This window comes from Nicrophorus vespilloides, unplaced genomic scaffold (genome assembly GCF_001412225.1).
Source record: "Nicrophorus vespilloides isolate i.1.1-1 unplaced genomic scaffold, Nicve_v1.0, whole genome shotgun sequence".
Taxonomy (NCBI): domain Eukaryota; kingdom Metazoa; phylum Arthropoda; class Insecta; order Coleoptera; family Silphidae; genus Nicrophorus; species Nicrophorus vespilloides.
Window position 1 is genome coordinate 333,931 of NW_017096804.1, and position 18,312 is coordinate 352,242.

Here is an 18,312-nt window from a genome sequence, read left to right on the forward strand (position 1 = left end):
TCTTCCTTTCGCATACTTTTAGGGTCTTTTTCGACCCTTTTTTCAGCGCGATCTGAGGAAAACGTCGTCGAATTCCTGAAGTGCAGAAGAGGAAAATCTGTGTGTTGTGCGTGCCGAAGAAGAGGAAAATCCGTCGATCGGCGTTGTTCGATGGATGTCCAATGCTGGTCGGACTGTGGATGCAGTGACGTCGACCAATGGTGGCCGTGGATGTAGGCCGAGTATAAAAGCGGACATCGGCTGAGCGGAGGGCCTGTCAGGTGCTGAGCAGTGTTAGTGCTTAAAGTGATGGCGCGCATACAAGGTGCGCTTTTCGTTCTCGCAGTCTTCGCCGCTGTCTTCTTCACAGGTAAGTCGAGTAATTTACAATTACCTACAACTATTAACAATATCCAAACCGAAGAACAACAATTCGACGCAAATCCAACATAAAAAAAATGAAGTTTTCCTCAAAGGAAAACTTCATATTTTTTTAAACACTTCTCTATCTCTTTTTTGCTCTCTCATTATTTTTTCTTTTTTTTTTCCGCTTGAAACCATTGCAATCCGAAAGTAGTTTACCTTCAATCAAGACTTTTCCACCGTTTTTTTTTTCACGAGGGTAAAACTTCGTACGTACGCGCACCTATATAATCCCCATTGCGCAATCGATTTGCGAACCTCACAAGATATGATAAAGTAATTTTAGAAAGCAAAAGATTATGTAAAGTCTCTCTTGCCTCAAAGCACTTTCTCTTCAATCATTTTTTTTTTCTTCTTCTTCTCCTCCACGTCCTCGCTGTGAACTTACACATTTTCCATACAAGTCTCATTAGAATCAAGTTTGCTAACGCCCAAAAACAAAAACAGTTTTTAGCGAAAAGTAGATCGTTCACGTCAAATTTATATTAATTTAAGAAGAAGAAGAAAAAAAAACATATGTTCAATTCAGATGATAGTGAAATTAGATCAACATTTTTATTTCAAGAAAAAAACAAACTTTTCCTACTAATTAGTTTAAATTTAAAAGAAATATTTGAAGATTCTTGAAGTAATGAGATTTTCATTATTTTATATGTGCTTGATGTAATTGCGTGTTTTCTTTTGTGATGTCGTGCAGTTGAAGCAGCTCGCGTTAAGAGACAAGAAGATACAAACGCAAAGAAGGAGGAGAGCTTCGAGGTTGAACTGTGCAAGAACAAAGATGCTGGAGAATGGTTCCGTTTGGTAGCAGGAGAAGGCGACAATTGCCGTGACGTAATCCAATGTACCTCTTCGGTAAATTACTGCAAATGAAGGATTCCAATTGGAACGAGATTATAATTGTTGTTGTTGTTGTTGTGTAGGGTTTGCAAGCAATTAGGTGTCCGGCCGGTCTGTACTTCGACATCGATAAGCAGACTTGCGATTGGAAGGATTCCGTCAAGAATTGCAAACTGAAGAACAAGGAGCGCAAGGTTAAGCCTCTGCTCTTCACCGACGAACCTCTCTGCAACGACGGTTCCTTGGCCTGCGGTGACGGCACCTGCATCGAGAGGGGTCTCTTCTGCAACGGCGAGAAGGATTGCGCCGACGGTTCCGATGAGAACACCTGCGGTTAGTTTGATGGCCCACTTTACGTGATTAAATTTTTTTTCTGATAATCCTCTTCGTCCACTGCAGACATTGACAACGATCCGAACAGGGCTCCACCGTGCGACCCTGCCGTGTGCGTTCTTCCGGATTGCTTCTGCTCAGAAGATGGTACCACCATTCCCGGAGATCTTCCGGCTAAAGACGTGCCGCAGATGATCACCATCACCTTCGACGATGCCATCAACAACAACAACATCGAGCTGTACAAGGAGATGTTCGATGGAAAGAGGAAGAACCCGAACGGCTGCGACATCAAGGCCACCTTCTTCGTCTCGCACAAGTACACCAATTACTCTGCCATGCAGGAGATGCACCGTAAAGGACACGAAATCGCAGTCCATTCGATCACGTAATTAATACATTAACAGGATGTTTTATGAATTTTGTTGTTAATTGTTTGTTTTTTGATTGATTGATTGATCAGGCATAACAATGATGAACGTTTCTGGAGCAACGCCACCGTCGATGATTGGGCCAAGGAGATGGCCGGTATGAGGATCATCGCTGAGAAGTACGCCAACTTGACCGACAACAGCGTCGTTGGAGTTCGTGCCCCATACTTGAGGGTCGGCGGCAACAACCAGTTCACCATGATGGAAGAACAGGCCTTCCTCTACGACTCGACGATCACTTCCCCGTTGAGCAATCCACCGCTGTGGCCGTACACCATGTACTTCCGTATGCCTCATCGTTGCCACGGCAACTTGCAGAGTTGCCCGACTAGGTCTCACGCCGTCTGGGAGATGGTGCTGAACGAGTTGGACAGAAGGGAAGATCCGACCAGCGACGAGGTCGTACCCGGCTGCGCGATGGTCGACTCCTGCTCGAACATCCTCACCGGCGACCAGTTCTACAACTTCCTCAACCACAACTTCGATCGTCACTACGAGGAGAACCGCGCCCCGCTCGGTCTCTACTTCCACGCCGCCTGGCTCAAGAACAACCCCGAATTCCTCGAGGCCTTCCTCTACTGGATCGACGAGATCCTCGCCAACCACAACGACGTCTACTTCGTGACGATGACCCAGGTGATCCAGTGGATCCAGAACCCGAGGACGGTTTCGGAATCGCTGAAGTTCGAGCCGTGGAGGGAAAAGTGCAACGTCGAAGGAATCCCCGCCTGCTGGGTACCGCATTCCTGCAAGCTCACCTCCAAGGAGGTTCCCGGGGAGACCATCAATCTGCAGACTTGCGTGCGTTGTCCCAACAACTACCCATGGCTCAACGACCCGACCGGCGATGGTTTCTACTAAGTCAATTTAATTAAACTAACAAACAAACAAACAAACAACCCAAAACAACAACAACAACAACAACAAAAATACAATAATCGACAGCGACGAACAAGAATAGTGGCCGCAAAGAGGGACAGTTTATTTTTTTCTTTTTTTTTAATCTAGTGTGTGTGCTTATTTTTCTCCACACGAAACCCCTTGCCTTAGATTTATTAGAGTAAAGATGCGAAACGCAAAAATACACAATAAAATAGGGTTTTTTTTGCAACAACAACAACAACAACAACAACAAAAAAGTGATCCTATCCATCTTTAATAATTTATTTAATTTCATCGACTGCGAAGCGCGTGATTTTACGATTTTTTTTTAATTATTTTTCGTTGTTTATATAGTTTTTTTTTCCTAAATAAACATTTTTTTTATATAAAAACAAACCCATACTTATTAATTCAAACCTTCCCCCATTGTAAATATATATTATATAAACTTATTACACGTAATTTGTTCTTTTTTCTTTCTTCTTCTTCTAAGTATCTCTATACTACCGTTTGTTGCTGCAGCAACAGCAACAACGGCCAACTCGGATTCTATCCTTGAACGCCTCCGTTCACGACACGCTAATTAGCATACATACGTGCATCATTTCTGATTCGCATTGGACGAAGAACGCTTTCTAACTCGACTTTCACTTCTCCCCGAGGCGAGATCTGTCCAGCAGCAGCAGCAACAACAACAACATGAGCAGCAGCAACAGAAACACCCTCTGCTCAATTTCTACAACGTTAAAGAAGAGAGCGAATACGAAACAACATTGAAATCTTTTGGTTTAGAAGGACACGTCGTTTCCTGCTTCGCTACCAGACTTTACCTTGCAGAAAAACGGTAGTCCTTCATGAAATAATGATTTATTATTATTCATTATAAAGGCCTCTTTCAGGGAGCAGCGCGCATTCCGTTCTCTCTTTTGCATCCACTTCTGCATTGGTAGAACCGTTAAGCACATGGCAAAACCGCTTTTTACCACTTTTACTTTTCGCTCTTGCTCTTTCCCCGCTTAAATCAACGACCAACATCATCAGCAGCATCATTACAATCGCGACATTCATTTAGAAACCTTTATCAATAAAATTGCCACATCTAGAAGAAAAAAATCTTTCCATCATCATCTTAATTGAAACTGTTGTTCTTCTCGCCAGTTTCCATTCGATTTCGGGGGGACCTCAGGAATGTGGTATGAAAGTTATCGTGAAGATCCGTATCGTCGGATGTGAAACCATCGTTCGAACCAGCAGAAAACGCACCCACTTCTTTCTCTGTCTCTCTCTCCGCCTGAACTCAACCGATATCTTATGTATATTTTGCATGCAGATGAAGCAGAAAATATAAATTTATAATTTATATTGGATGGAATTCCTCGCGCTCGTAAACTCCAATGCCAGCCAGAGCTACTAACTCTGTTGTTGTTGTTCCACATTTTCTTCGTCCATTCAGAGAGACCAACCAAACAACCAACATAAGAGTCAGAACATTTACATCGGCGCCGATTCATGCAAACGTCCCACACGTCCAGTCCTGCATTCTTTTGCAATTCGATTGCACCTTGACCAAAGACTTAAACAACATTCAATTAATCAACATCCTAATTTACACATTATCCGAAAAGTTCACCTTTACTTTATGCACAATTTCATTGATTTTCGAAATATTTCCTTATTAAAAATCAACTGAAAACACAATTGAATTATAAATTGTTTACAAATGTAATCAAATTTTGTAAATTTCTATCATAAATTCAAAAAAAATAATGGAAAGTAATTTATTTTCTGTATAGATCATTTTAAGAAAGTCTTCAATAGAGAGAGAATCGTGACCATCCTATAAAAAAAAAAGAAAAGTAAGTACAATCAAGAAATTGAAAACAAATGCCAACAACAAAAGTTCCACGTGGTTCTTATCTGGGTCCTATTTTTTTTTTTTTTACAAAATAACGAAAATCGTTTCGATTACCAAATCTTTACAAATAATTTAATTTAAACTATTTTATATTATAGAATTATTTTATTATTAATTTTTTTTGTTCAGTTAAAAACAAATATTTTAGTGAATTCCTCAAGTTTTCTTCATAATTAACAAGCTACAAAGTATCGTTTTTTTTATGTGCTTTAAATCAATTTGAGTTTATTTTTTCTGGTGGATATTTGATATTTTAATTACAAAATTGATGTTTCGAAAGTAACGTTTATTACTTTCGTAATACGTTTATGTTGTAATCACCGTTTGTATCAATACCAAATTTATTTTCAAAACGTTCATAAGTTTATTCATTTTGTGTCTATTAATAAAAATTCAGTTCTAAAACTTCTTGTACAAATTTGTACAAACAAAGATTTGTAAATAAGTTTATACTTTTTTCTATATATAAAAAAAAAACGTTATGATAAATCGAAAAGTATATAACTGCGACTGTATAAATTTTGTAAGTGAATTAAGATTACTTGTGTTTCAAAAGCGAAGAAGTTTGCAGTTTACAAAATGTCAAGGCGTTTTTCGCCCGTGTGTAAAGAATGTACAGAATTTAATGTATGCGATGATAGTAACTTCTGATATAATCTGAATTATTCAAATAACATACTCAGGTTTTGTTCAATTTTACATTAGAACCACAAACGTCAGGGACGGATCAAGGCATTGGAATAGATTAGATTATTCTCCTTATGAATACTGAAACCATTTGATGAATTCATAAACAAGTATCAAAAACTTTTTCATTTACAAATTAAAGTATTTGTGAAAAGTTTACTTGGCTTGGAAATAATAAATCTAAATTATCAAAATTCAAAGAAAATAAGACAGTGGAAAAACCCTTTTTTCGTCTACAACCTTGGATTATTCACGTAACGAAGTTTTTATTTTTTGTGGGAGCGCTCCGTTTCGTAACGTTCCTTATCGATTTCTTACTCGAAAATATGACCCAACTCTTATTAGAAAGAAGCAAAAAAAAAAAATGTGTAGTAGTTATACCTGCAGGTAATTATGAAATTGGCCCGAAATCAAGAGCCTATTAAGAAATTGAGCCTCGTTTCGTTATTAACATGATTATCATATAAAAATTGTACACATTTTGAATTGATTCGAGACGCGGAGAAGAGACTTTTCACATAGGTTTCAAGGATAACGAAGCAACGCATTTGGCATTTGATTAACCAGTTTGGAATTGTGATTTTCTTCGACAATGGAATGAATCAAAGAAAAAAAAGAGATTGAATTTTCGATTTGCAAACTGATGAATTTACCGTTTGTTGTCGGACGAGAGAGGAAGTTACGAAAACTTCGCATCGCTTCGTCAGTTTGTAAACGATGGTTACGATATACAAAAGGATTTGCATACGCACTCGCAATCGCGCGCATCCCTCTTTCTGCAGAAGAAATCTAAATGAGTATATAAATATCGAGAGATTTGCCATTTTCTCGTTGCGCAACAGCCACGCTCTTTCTCTAGCAGCTTCGCCTTTTTCCTTCTATCTCATTATAAGTTTTTTCTTACTCTTCGTTTCTTTCTACTTTTTTTTTTTGTATCTATTCCTTCCTCTCGCATTATTCAATACAAGACCTATCCAATAAAATATTGCGTATCGTGCGTTATACAACAACCTGCCAAATAGAAAACCGATTGTTGTCTCCAGACTCGTTATACAATTTCTCGTATTTCGCTCTTTCTTTCATCTCTTCGGGCGTCGTTTATTCTAATTCGTGGGTTTCTATTTTTTTTTTCTTGTGCTAATTAACTAAGAACAATTACCTTCATCCATTGACAAACAAATCCATAGGGAATTTGTTCGTGCACGCACCTTCCTTCCTTCCATCCATCCAATGATTTACAACTTTTCGGAATGCCGATCCCCCTGCAAATCGCCGGTAAATGCCTTCGCAATTATTCCGTGCGCTGTCGTCCTCTTCGTCGTCTTTCCTTACAGAGAGCAACGATCTAAACTTACATTGAATTAAATCGGTATTTCAACTCAATTCACCATGAGTATTGTGCAATTATATAATAGATTCAATATATTAGGAAATCAAATTATACATTAACTCAAAATTATTTTTAATTTAATTATTTTTTTTTTAATTACAGGAAAACATTACAAAAACTTAAAGTGAAATTTATTTTAAAGTTTCTTCATCGCTGTTTTGATTCGAAAAGGATATAAAAAGGCGTTGACAACGTTATTAAGGACCCTTTTCACCTGTTGAAAACATAATTCGGTTATTAAGGACGCTTCTTTGTTCAGATAAACTCCTTGTGGTTGCTAAATACACTTATCTGTTGTTATAGACGTGATGCGGTTGTTAAGGATGCTTACCTGTTGCTACAGACGTGTTATGGTTGCTAAGGACGCTTATCTGTTGTTATAGACGTCATGTGGTTGTTAAGGACGCTTACCTGTTGCTACAGACGTGTTATGGTTGCTAAGGACGCTTACCTGTTGCTATAAACGCTTTAAGGGTGCTAAATACACTTAGCTGTTATTATAGACGCCTTGTAGTTGCTAAGGACGTTTACCTGTAGCTGTAGTCATCATGCAGTTGCTAAGTACGCTTATTATCTATTGTTATAAAGCTTATGTGGATGCTTACCTGTTACCATTGATGTAATACGCGTTCAAAGTTGAAAAATTGAAATTAGAACGTTCGAAAAAGCAGTGTTTTCACATTTCATTGATTTACTCGAAAACTATAATAAATAGAATGAATCCAAAAGATGCATATGAAAACTGAATGTTTGGGGAATCTAGTATGTATTGATATATTACTGTGGTTTTATCCGTTTGGCTGTAATTTGAGTACAAAGTTGAAAAAATGTTCGAAAAAGCAGTGTTTTCACATTTCATTGATTTTCTCGAAAACAATAATAGATAGACTAAATCCAAACGATGCATATGAAAGCTGAATGTTTGGGGAATCTAGCATATATTGATATATTGCTGTGGTTTTATCCGTTTGGCTGTAATTCGCGTACAAATTTGAAAAAATGTTCGAAAAAGCAGTGTTTTCACATTTCATTGATTTACTCGAAAACTAGATAACATCAAGTTTGGAAACAACTGCTGTAGAGGCTTTGTGGTAGTTAAGGACGCTCATCTATTGTTATAGATGTCATGCGCTTGTTAAGGAGGTTTACCTGTTGCTATAAACGCTTTATGGGTGCTAAATACACTTAGCTGTTATTATAGACGACATGTAGTTTCTAAAGACGTTTACCTGTAGCAATAGTCGTCATGCAGTTGCTAAGGACGCTTATTATCAATTGTTATATAGCTTACCTGTTACTATAGAGGCTTTGTGGTAGCTAAGGACGCTTTTCTGTTGTTATAAACATTATGCAGTTTCTAAGGACGCTTTGAAATTTGTATTGATGCCATGGACTAAAACCGCTAATGTAAATCTGTGTGAGCAAAAACTATTAATTAAATTTCTCGAGAACCATTAATGTCACAGATAATTTTGTATGTGCAATTTAAATCTAAGATTACATAGAATAATCTATGAATACATGAATTTGCCCAACGTTTACAGATTTTACGTAATTATTTCATAAACTTCGAAAGAAATTAAGAACTTCTTTTTTTAACAAAATTTTCAATTTTTAATATAGAACAAGTAAGAAATTTATTATAATTATTTAAATTTAATTTATTGGAACAAAATAAGTTTTCAATTTTATTTTTTAATACAAAACTAGTAATAAAATTATTTAAAGTTTATTTAATCGAACAAAAAGAGCTTTTTTTCTTCAATTAATACAGAAAATTAGTTATTAAGTTTATATACTTGAATTAAAGGTCATTGAAAACGTTCTTATTTTTATCCACTCATTGTTTTGTGTTTAATAAATTATATTGAAGATCAGGTAAGAAATGGAGAAAATAATTCACCTGGAAATGCATAAAACACACAACTTATTGGATAATATCTCTTCATTATTGTGAGATCTGCAATTTCGTAATGAAGTATACAACAAAGTAATATTTACGATCAATAACTAAAAGTGTAAAAGGAAATTGTCTTCGTGCTAGAATGGAATAATGAAATAGGAAACGAGTCTTTCTTTGAATGGAAACATTTTCTTTTGTAAAATTTGCAATAGGAGGATGTTTGCACACGGCGACTGTGTACGCTTATGTCTGCAGGTGGATTTATTGGCAAGAGGTGTCCGGAAATCGCGCCGGTGTCGACCCATTTTAATGGCATGCAGAATAGAAAATCGCATAATTAAGTAAGCACTTCGCGTTCTCCCCGAAGAGTCATTGACACCGAAAAAAAAAACTACAACTACGACAATGACGACGCTGAAAGAAGAAGTAAATACGGTTTTTCGCAAAACGACCGTTACAGATCGACGAATCAAAGAAACAACTAGACAAACAATACCTTTCCAATAAAAAATAATGTACAGACTAACGATCGTTTAAGTATTTGAAGAGATATAAAAAAAAATGAGGTGATTAAGCGAAAATCCGTGTAAGGTGGAAAAGGCTATTTCCTTAATCGCATTGCATTCCTTTGAAATGTATTTATCAATTATGCTTTTCGTTACGAAATTGGAAAAAAAAATTAAATAAATCCGATCGCTTTTGAAGGCTTTCCACAAATGTCGCAAGTCTCTCGGCTTTCGTTGATTTATTTCTTTTTTTAAAATGTATTTAACAAAGCAGGAAGTTTTTAAAGAACGCAACGATGTTGTCATTGAGTTTAAGCATTGTCTTGATCTATGGAATAGCATTGAATTAGGAAGTCCGGTTTCTTCAGCATTGCGGTTATTAATTCATTTTTGTTTAACTGTTAACGGCGCGGCACGGCTTTATTATTATTAATAATGGTGTAGGAATCTTGGTCATGCAGAGGTGTGTGCAGGCAGCAGTTGGAAGAGAAGAGAAGAGGAAAAAAAAAGAGTAAAGGATACGAAACGACGGTCGAGCGTTGTTAGGAAATAATGGGAAAGAAGGCTCCAAACAATCCCACCGTTTTTATTGTCTCCGCTTTTCAAGCCTTAAAAGGTCTCCTCTTGCATTGTCTTAGCATTCTGCAAGTGTCGACTCGACTCGTCCGTCCGTCCGTCGTCTTGAAGCCGTTGCGTAACGTCGAAATGTCGAAGGAGACGATCATCGTTTACTCCCATCCATCCGATCGCATCCTCCTCAGATAATTTCCATCTTTTTATCCCACTGAACATTCAATATTAGTAACGTCCGAACGCGACTCGTCGCTCCCCAAAAATTCATGACCTAAATGAATGAATTCAAAAGCAATCATAGAAACTCATCAACGAAACAAGTACGCACGCTTCGAAAGAACAATAACATATCATCATGAACTAAACTTTAAGACTTCAATTGAAATAACTGTAATCATTGTTAAATGAACGCAATGAAAACAAAGTTTCGGAAATAATTTCACTCTAATATGAATGTAGCATAATTAGCAATGATCAAGCGTCCTTAGGAACGAAGAGGTGTCCATAGCAATAATATAGTATTATTGGCAACGATTAAGCGTCCTTATGAACGAAAAGGTGTCCATAGCAACAATATAGCATAATTAGCAATGATGAAGCGTCATTAGGAACGAAGAGGTGTCCATAGCAACAACATAGCATCATTAGCAATGATGAAGCGTCTTAGGAACGAAGAGGTGTCCATAGCAACAATATAGCATCATTAGCAATGATGAATCGTCCTTAGGAACGAAGAGGTTCCATAGCAACAATATAGCATCATTAGCAATGATGAATCGTCCTTAGAAGAAGAGGTATCCATAGCAACAATATAGCATCATTAGCAATGATGAATCGTCCTTAGGAACGAAGAGGTGTTCATAGCAACCATAACAGCTTTATTAGCAACAGATAAGCTAAATTTTATATGAATTGTGAAATATCTTGAAAAACTAATTGAATTATTTTGTACAAATATTCAAATTATACATAAAACTAATTGCTGATGTTGAAGAAGAACATTGAAGAATTATATAATTTATCAAAAATCTAGTTTATTTTATATAAATATTGAAAAATACATACAACTTATTAGTAAAGATTATATAAATATTCAATAAAAGTATTTTGTTCATTAGAAAACCAAAAATTGTTAAATTTGTAGTAAAAATTTACATAATTTTGTTACATTTCATATGAATTTTACACAATTTTCTTTTAAATCTTCAATTAAATGAAAACTTTACACTACAAATTCGTACGTTCTGTTTCTTCAATTATTCTGTAGTATAAAAATCTCAATGTTTCCATGCAACAATTCCCATTGTTGATGTTTTTCCCTCTGCAATTACAAGAAGAAAAAAGGAACTTTAAGAAACTTAATAATTGGCTTTCTTCATGAAAAACGATGTCAAGGCGAGGAGGTTGCATCTTAATTTATAGCTTCTGATAAAAATTAAATTAGCGACAGTCGCTCAAGCACGTACGAAAATAAAAAAGAAATAGAGGATAAAGAAAGATGGTAGAAAGAACGAACGTCAGAAAGAGAAAAAAAAGAACTGGTATTAACATATTAATTTTCATAATGGAGTTAATCCAAAAAAAAGAAAAAAAAAAAACTCGGACGTTCGAAAGTAAAAGTTTCAAAACTTGTCCTTTTCTTTAACGCACAAATCATGCCAGTTTTAGAGGATGCAAACAAGGAACGTCAATCTGCAATATGTAAATAAAAATAATAAATAAAAATTAAGAAACGATTAAAAATTATTGATTTTTTTTTAATATTTTTACATATGTTTTTCTTATAATTAGTAATAGAATTATAGAATTTGATTAATTTCTTTGTAATAATTAAACATTTATTAAAATTGATTGTTAATTAGAGAAAAAATCGAAACTACTTTGAATTGGAAATATTTAACTAAAGTTTCATAATTAAAAGAAACGAAATAATGAAGAAAAGTTTCTGTATTGATTTTGTCATTACATTTTATATTGCCTTTGGATATTTTTGTTGTTGTTGTTGATGTAAATGTTAAGAGAATAATTGAAGGTTTTAACTATTAATTGATTTCTTGCTAATTAAGTTAATAGTAATTAAAAATTAACGATTAATATTTAATGTTAATTAAATTAAACATAAAATCAAGAAAATCCTTGTTTTAATTGGAAATTATTTCTAGGATTTACTTTAAAATACTTTCATTGTACTTCCACTATTTCCAATTTCATTAAATTTGAGTAATAATGGAAATGTACTAATTGACAAATAAATAATATCCGTACATTCTTTTATTTTTAATTTTTTAAATAAACACTTTCTAAATTTAAAGACTCATTACTTTTAATTTAAAAAACAAAACAGATTAATTACTTTTATTAGATTTCAAATGAATTCTATCAATAATTTATTTAGGAATTTGTGTTTATAAAACGTTTAATTTTCTTATGAACAAAATAATAAATATTGTTCAATGCTCAATAAAATCTAAATAAAAATCGTTCTGAAACCTTTCACAAATTCATTAGTGTCATTGATATATTTAGAATAATTTTATACATATTTCATTGTTTGTAAAAGTAAAGAAAAAAGAATCTAAAATGATCACGTTTTATGAAATTTCTCAATTTTGATCGAAAAACTTTATAAAAACTTCTCATTTTTATTAAGTTTTGAACAATATTACGTTCTTCAATTAATTAATGATAGAAGGATGAAAATGTAATAAACAATAACTTAATAATTTATAAATCAAATAAATTTTGAAAAAAAAAACTAAGTTTTTTCAATTTGTGATTTATTTATAAAATTTTGAACAATATTAGTTATAAGTCTAAAATATTTACGTTTTGCATTTAATTTATGACAGAAGAATGAAAGTGTAGAAAAAAAATAACTTCATCATAAATTTTGAAAAAAATGTAACTAAATCTTTCCATTATTGATTTATTTATGGAATTTTGAACTTTTAAATTCATTTATAAAATCTAAGGTTAAAAAAAATACGTTTTATCAAGTAATTAATGTAAAAACGATAAAATAGAAACATAAATTATAAATTAAATGAAGTTTGAAAAAAAAAATCTAAAATTTAATTAATTTTAAATAATTTATTTATGACATTTTAAACTTATAAAGTCTAAAGTCTAAATTAATCTAAATTTTTCCATTATTGATTTATTTGTGAAATTTTGAACAATATCACTTATACGGTCTAAAATAATAACGATTTTCAAGTAATTTCAACAATAATGAAAAAAGTCTTGTAGGTAGTACAAAATTATTATGAACATCAATTAAATTTGAACACATTCAACCGGATTTACGTTATTTCAATTTTTAGTAGTTCAATATTTAAGAACTTTCATATGTTGTTTGGAATGCAGTTAATAGGAAAAATTTGGTAATTATAGTGAAACGTAATGCAACGAAAATTGGAACCGAAAACAGAGATTGCATAACTTCTCATCGACACGCTAATAAATGCTCTCTCTTAATCCTTTACCCAAATAACCAATTCACGTTGTTATTAAACATTTCGCGATGCAAAAAGCAAAAGAAAATAAATAAAACGTAAAATTTGTTGTTAATTGAGAAGTCCTTGCGTTTTGTGCGGAATCGGAATAAATCAGACTCGAGAAACCGATGATTTTATGTAAGATAGAATCAACCCACATTTCGTTTGCGGACTTCCTCTTTCCACAGCGTTGCAAGAAGGTCGTAATCATTAAAGTCCACTTCTTCTACTACTACAACAACAGCAACACTTTGAGGAGAGACGCCGAAGGCTGACGAGAAAACTTCTGGGAACCCGAAACATGGAAAAATCCGACGTGCCTCACATGACGAATCAGAAGAAATCGACGCTTTCACGGTCAGGTTCATTGCCACTAAAAAGACTTTACAAAAATATATATAAAGGAAAAACGATTCGTGATGATAATACTAATTTCTATCTTTCAATTTCCTACGATGCGGAAGAAAGTGATTTGTTTTCTCGATCATCTGTTTCTTTATTATATTTTGAGGTCAAGGTGTCTGAAATCTTTATACTTCTTGTTTTTTTTTTCGGATTTCACTGAGGAAACTTTTACTCTCACGATACGTTTTCGACCTTCACCATATCCACCCTGCAGCATCCAGTTTCGGAGTTTTGTATCACGCAAAAACGCATATTCTGGAGAAATCTGCGATCGTCTTGGATCATTATTTAGAATCGTAAAGAAAGCAACTACCACTAAGTAGTTTCTAATGATGGCACTGTTCGAAATCCAAACAAGCACTTTCCACGTGCAAAGAATGGAACAGCTGTACAAAATCTAATTGTACATTTCTCTATTCATTACGTTCATTCTTAATCAATGATTAATCTTAATTTAAACTTGTTTCTGTCACTAAAAAATTACAAAATTATTAAAAAATGTCATTAAAACAAACAAAAAAAACTGAATGAAAATGCAAATCTAATTGTAGTACATTTCTCTATTAATTTCGCTAATTGTTAATCAATGATTAAACTTTATTTACACTTGTTTCTGTCGCTAAAAACTTACAAAATTATTAAAAGAAAACCAACAAACAAAGAATGTCATTAAAATAAACAAAAAAACTGAATGAAAATGCAAATCTAATTGTACATTTCTCTATTAATTTCGATAATTCTTAATCAATGATTAAATTTAATTTATACTTGTTTCTGTCACTAAAAAATTACAAAATCATTAAAAGAAAACCAACAAACAAAGAATGTCATTAAAATAAACAAAAAAAAACTGAATGAAAATGCAAATCTAATTGTACATTTCTCTATTAATTTCACTAATTCTTAATCAATGATTAAACTTAATTTACACTTGTTTCTGTCGCTAAAAACTTATAAAATTATTAAAAGAAAACCAACAAACAAAGAATGTCCTTAAAACAAACAAAAAAAACTGAATGAAAATGCAAATCTAATTGTACATTTCTCTATTAATTTCGCTAATTCTTAATCAATAATTAAACTTAATTTACACGTATTTCTGTCGCTAAAAACTTACAAAATTATTAAAAGAAAACCATCAAACAAAGAATGTCATTAAAATAAACACAAAAACTGAATGAAAATGCAAATCTAATTGTACATTTCTCTATTAATTTCACTAATTCTTAATCAATGATTAAACTTAATTTAAACTTGTTTCTGTCACTATAAAATTATTAAAAAATGTCATTAAAACAAACAAAAAACTGAATGAAAATGCAAAGCTAATTGTACATTTCTCTGTTAATTTCACTAATTCTTAATCAATGATTAAACTTAATTTAAATTTGTTTCTGTCACTAAAAAATTACAAAATTATTAAAAAATGTCATTAAAACAAACAAAAAACTGAATGAAAATGCAAATCTAAATGTACATTTCTCTATTAATTTCGCTAATTCTTAATCAATGATTAAACTTAATTTACACTTGTTTCTTTAGCTAAAAACTTGCAAAATTATTAAAAGAAAACCAACAAACAAAGAATGTCATTAAAATAAACAAAAAAACTGAATGAAAATGCAAATCTAATTGTACATTTCTCTATTAATCATTGATTAAACTTAATTAATTGCTTCTTAATTTTTTTAACTCTTTCTCGCTAAATACTTAAAACTCATTTCGTAACTTGTCTATACTTAAAAAAAACTAATAGGTAACAATAAAAAAAAATCAATAAAAATGCAAAATAATCAAGGAGAAATCGTTGATGAGGATTTGAAAAGTTGTAATAATCCAAAAACGGTAAATATGCAGAGAAGTAACGAAAAAAAAAGAACATATAGTAGAAAATATGCAAATTGACTACGTATATAACCATATACTCCCATTCTTTTAATCATTTTATAACAGGAAAAATTATCATATTTTTTAGAAAGATTTTTTCTTAAAATTTACGTAAATTGTTAATTTGGAATGCATTTGGAAGCGATCTTGTAGATGTATATTATTAATTTTTTTAAATATTTGAATTGAATCGAATGAAATTGTTGATTCGTAAAAGCGGTTCGGTTCATTCTCGAACTCGACGTGATCGGAATGCGAAGTGTTTCTGTTTGTGTCTTCGTTTTTTTCTTTTTACTTTTCAGTAGCGCAAGAGAATCCTCGTTTCGGAATGAAAACAGACCCAATGCTAGGTTGACAATTAAAAACGAATTCTTGATAGTGCAATAGCCTCAATCGTTTTATATGGATTTCTTGTACTGACGAAACACAATTTGATGTGAAAATTCGAATTTTCTATTTAGTTTGTAGTTTAAGTAGGTAAATAACCTGGAAATTTCATTATTATTCTATTTCGTTGTATGAATATGATAGAAATTTATCGAATTATTAAAGTGCATTTTGATTTTTGAAAATATCTGCAGCGGTTGTTGAAATATTTCATAAAAAGTGAAGGTCTTTACATTTTGTTCAATAACTCTAGAACCGCTAAGGCTAATTATAAGTTTTAATACTTTAATAAATCTCAGATATTCAGGCTTTATACGTGTGTATTGTTATAATTGTACCTATTACCGTTTTCCTGTAATACGTTGTCAAATTTGACATTAAAAAAAATGTAAAGACACTAGACATTTTGTTGAATAACCAGAGAACCACTAACACTAATTACAAGTTTGAGTACTCTAATTAATCTCAGAAGTATAAGTTTTAATAAGTGTTTATTTCCAGACTTGTAATTATCACCATTTTCCTGTAATACTATGTCAAATTTGAATAAAATAACTGTAAAAAACAATGTAAAGACACTAGTCATTTTATTGAATAACTAGAGAACCACTAACACTAATTACAAGTTTGAGTACTATAATTAATCTCAGATGTTTAGGTTTTAATATGTGTTTATTGCCAGAATTGTAACTATCATCATTTTCCTGTAATACGCTGTCAAATTTGAATAAAATAACTGTAAAAAAAAATGTAGAGACACTAGACATTTTGTTGAATAACTAGAGAACCACTAATACTAATTACAAGTTTGAATACTCTAATTAATCTTAGATTTTCAGGTTTTAATATGTGTTTATTGCCATAATTGTAACTATCATCATTTTCCTGTAATACTCTGTTAAATTTGAATAAAATAATTGTAAAGACACTAGACATTTTGTTGAATAACTAGAGAACCACTAACACTAATTACAAGTTCGAATACTCTAATTAATTTCAGATGTTTAGGTTTTAATATGTCTTTATTTCCAGAATTGTAACTATCACCATTTTCCTGTAATACGCTGTTAAATTTGAAAAAAATAACTGTAAAAAAGAATGTAGAAACACTAGTCATTTTGTTGAATAACTAAAAAACCACTAATACTAATTACAAGTTTGAGAACTCTAATTAATCTCAGATATTTAGGTTTTAATATGTGTTTATTTCCATAATTGTAACTATCACCATTTTCCTGTAATACGCTGTGAAATTTGAATAAAGTAACTGTAAAAAAAAATATAAATACACTAGACATTTTATTGAATATCTAGAGAACCACTAACACTAATTACAAGTTTGAGTACTCTAATTAATCTCAGATGTTTAGGTTTTAATATGTGTTTATTTCCATAATTGTAACTATCACCATTTTCCTGTAATTTGCTGTCAAATTTGAATACACTAAATTTGTAAAAATTAACGACAATAATCATCATAATTAGTTAAAACTGAAAGGATTTTCCATTGACTCATAATTACAATGCAATTATCCTTTTTTTCTGTATAAAAACTTTCAATATGCAGTGAAAAGTAAAGGTTTTGTGCATTTCTGTCGCTTAAAAAATCGTTAATAAAATTTTTTTGAAAGCGAAATTTCGAATAGCGCACAAATATTCATCAGCTTTCTAAAAACAAAAAATTAACAACATACATTTAAGTTTTAATATCTATTTCCGATTTCAACGATTATTTCCATTACTTAATTACAAATTTGTAAAATTCATAATTTCTGTTTTTTTTTTTAGTCAAATATTCAGTTTTAATATAGAAATGTTGATTTTCAAATGAATTAAATTTAAGAAAAAAAAAAACTTCTTTAATGTGAAATCGAAGTGACATAAAAAAGAAACTTGACCTATTCAACACTTCTTTTCTACGATATTTGAATGCATTATGAATAACTGTTGATTAATTTTATTGAAAATATAATGTTAAATTTTCTTGTATTCGTTTGAGAAGATGTCGGATTTTGAAGCGTTACGTAACGTCGCCGCTTCTTGGAAACCGGCCGCGCATGCAGTCGCTTTGAATGTCAAGAAGAGATTGCTAAATGTTAATAAAACACCGACTGAAAGAGAGAGAAATAATATTTCAAAAACGAATTGTTGGTGATGATGATGAAGGAAGTTGCGGATTTCCCTGTGCAAAGAGATTTACAAGAAATAAATGGTTTTGATTTCGTTTAGCATTGGTCTTGCCTTTCGCGTCGCGCGGTTTTAATGAATGCGACA

General features: G+C 32.2%; 1 protein-coding gene across 1 annotated transcript; it reads left to right on the top strand.

Moving 5' to 3' along the window:
• Positions 1 to 259: 259 nt before the first annotated feature.
• Positions 260 to 2,898, top strand: LOC108558244. The gene is made up of 5 exons (XM_017915088.1): positions 260 to 349; positions 1,100 to 1,257; positions 1,326 to 1,575; positions 1,642 to 1,963; positions 2,039 to 2,898. Exons 1-5 carry the CDS (start codon positions 289 to 291, stop codon positions 2,865 to 2,867), a joined length of 1,620 nt encoding a protein of 539 aa, XP_017770577.1. The 5' UTR covers positions 260 to 288; the 3' UTR covers positions 2,868 to 2,898.
• Positions 2,899 to 18,312: the final 15,414 nt, after the last annotated feature.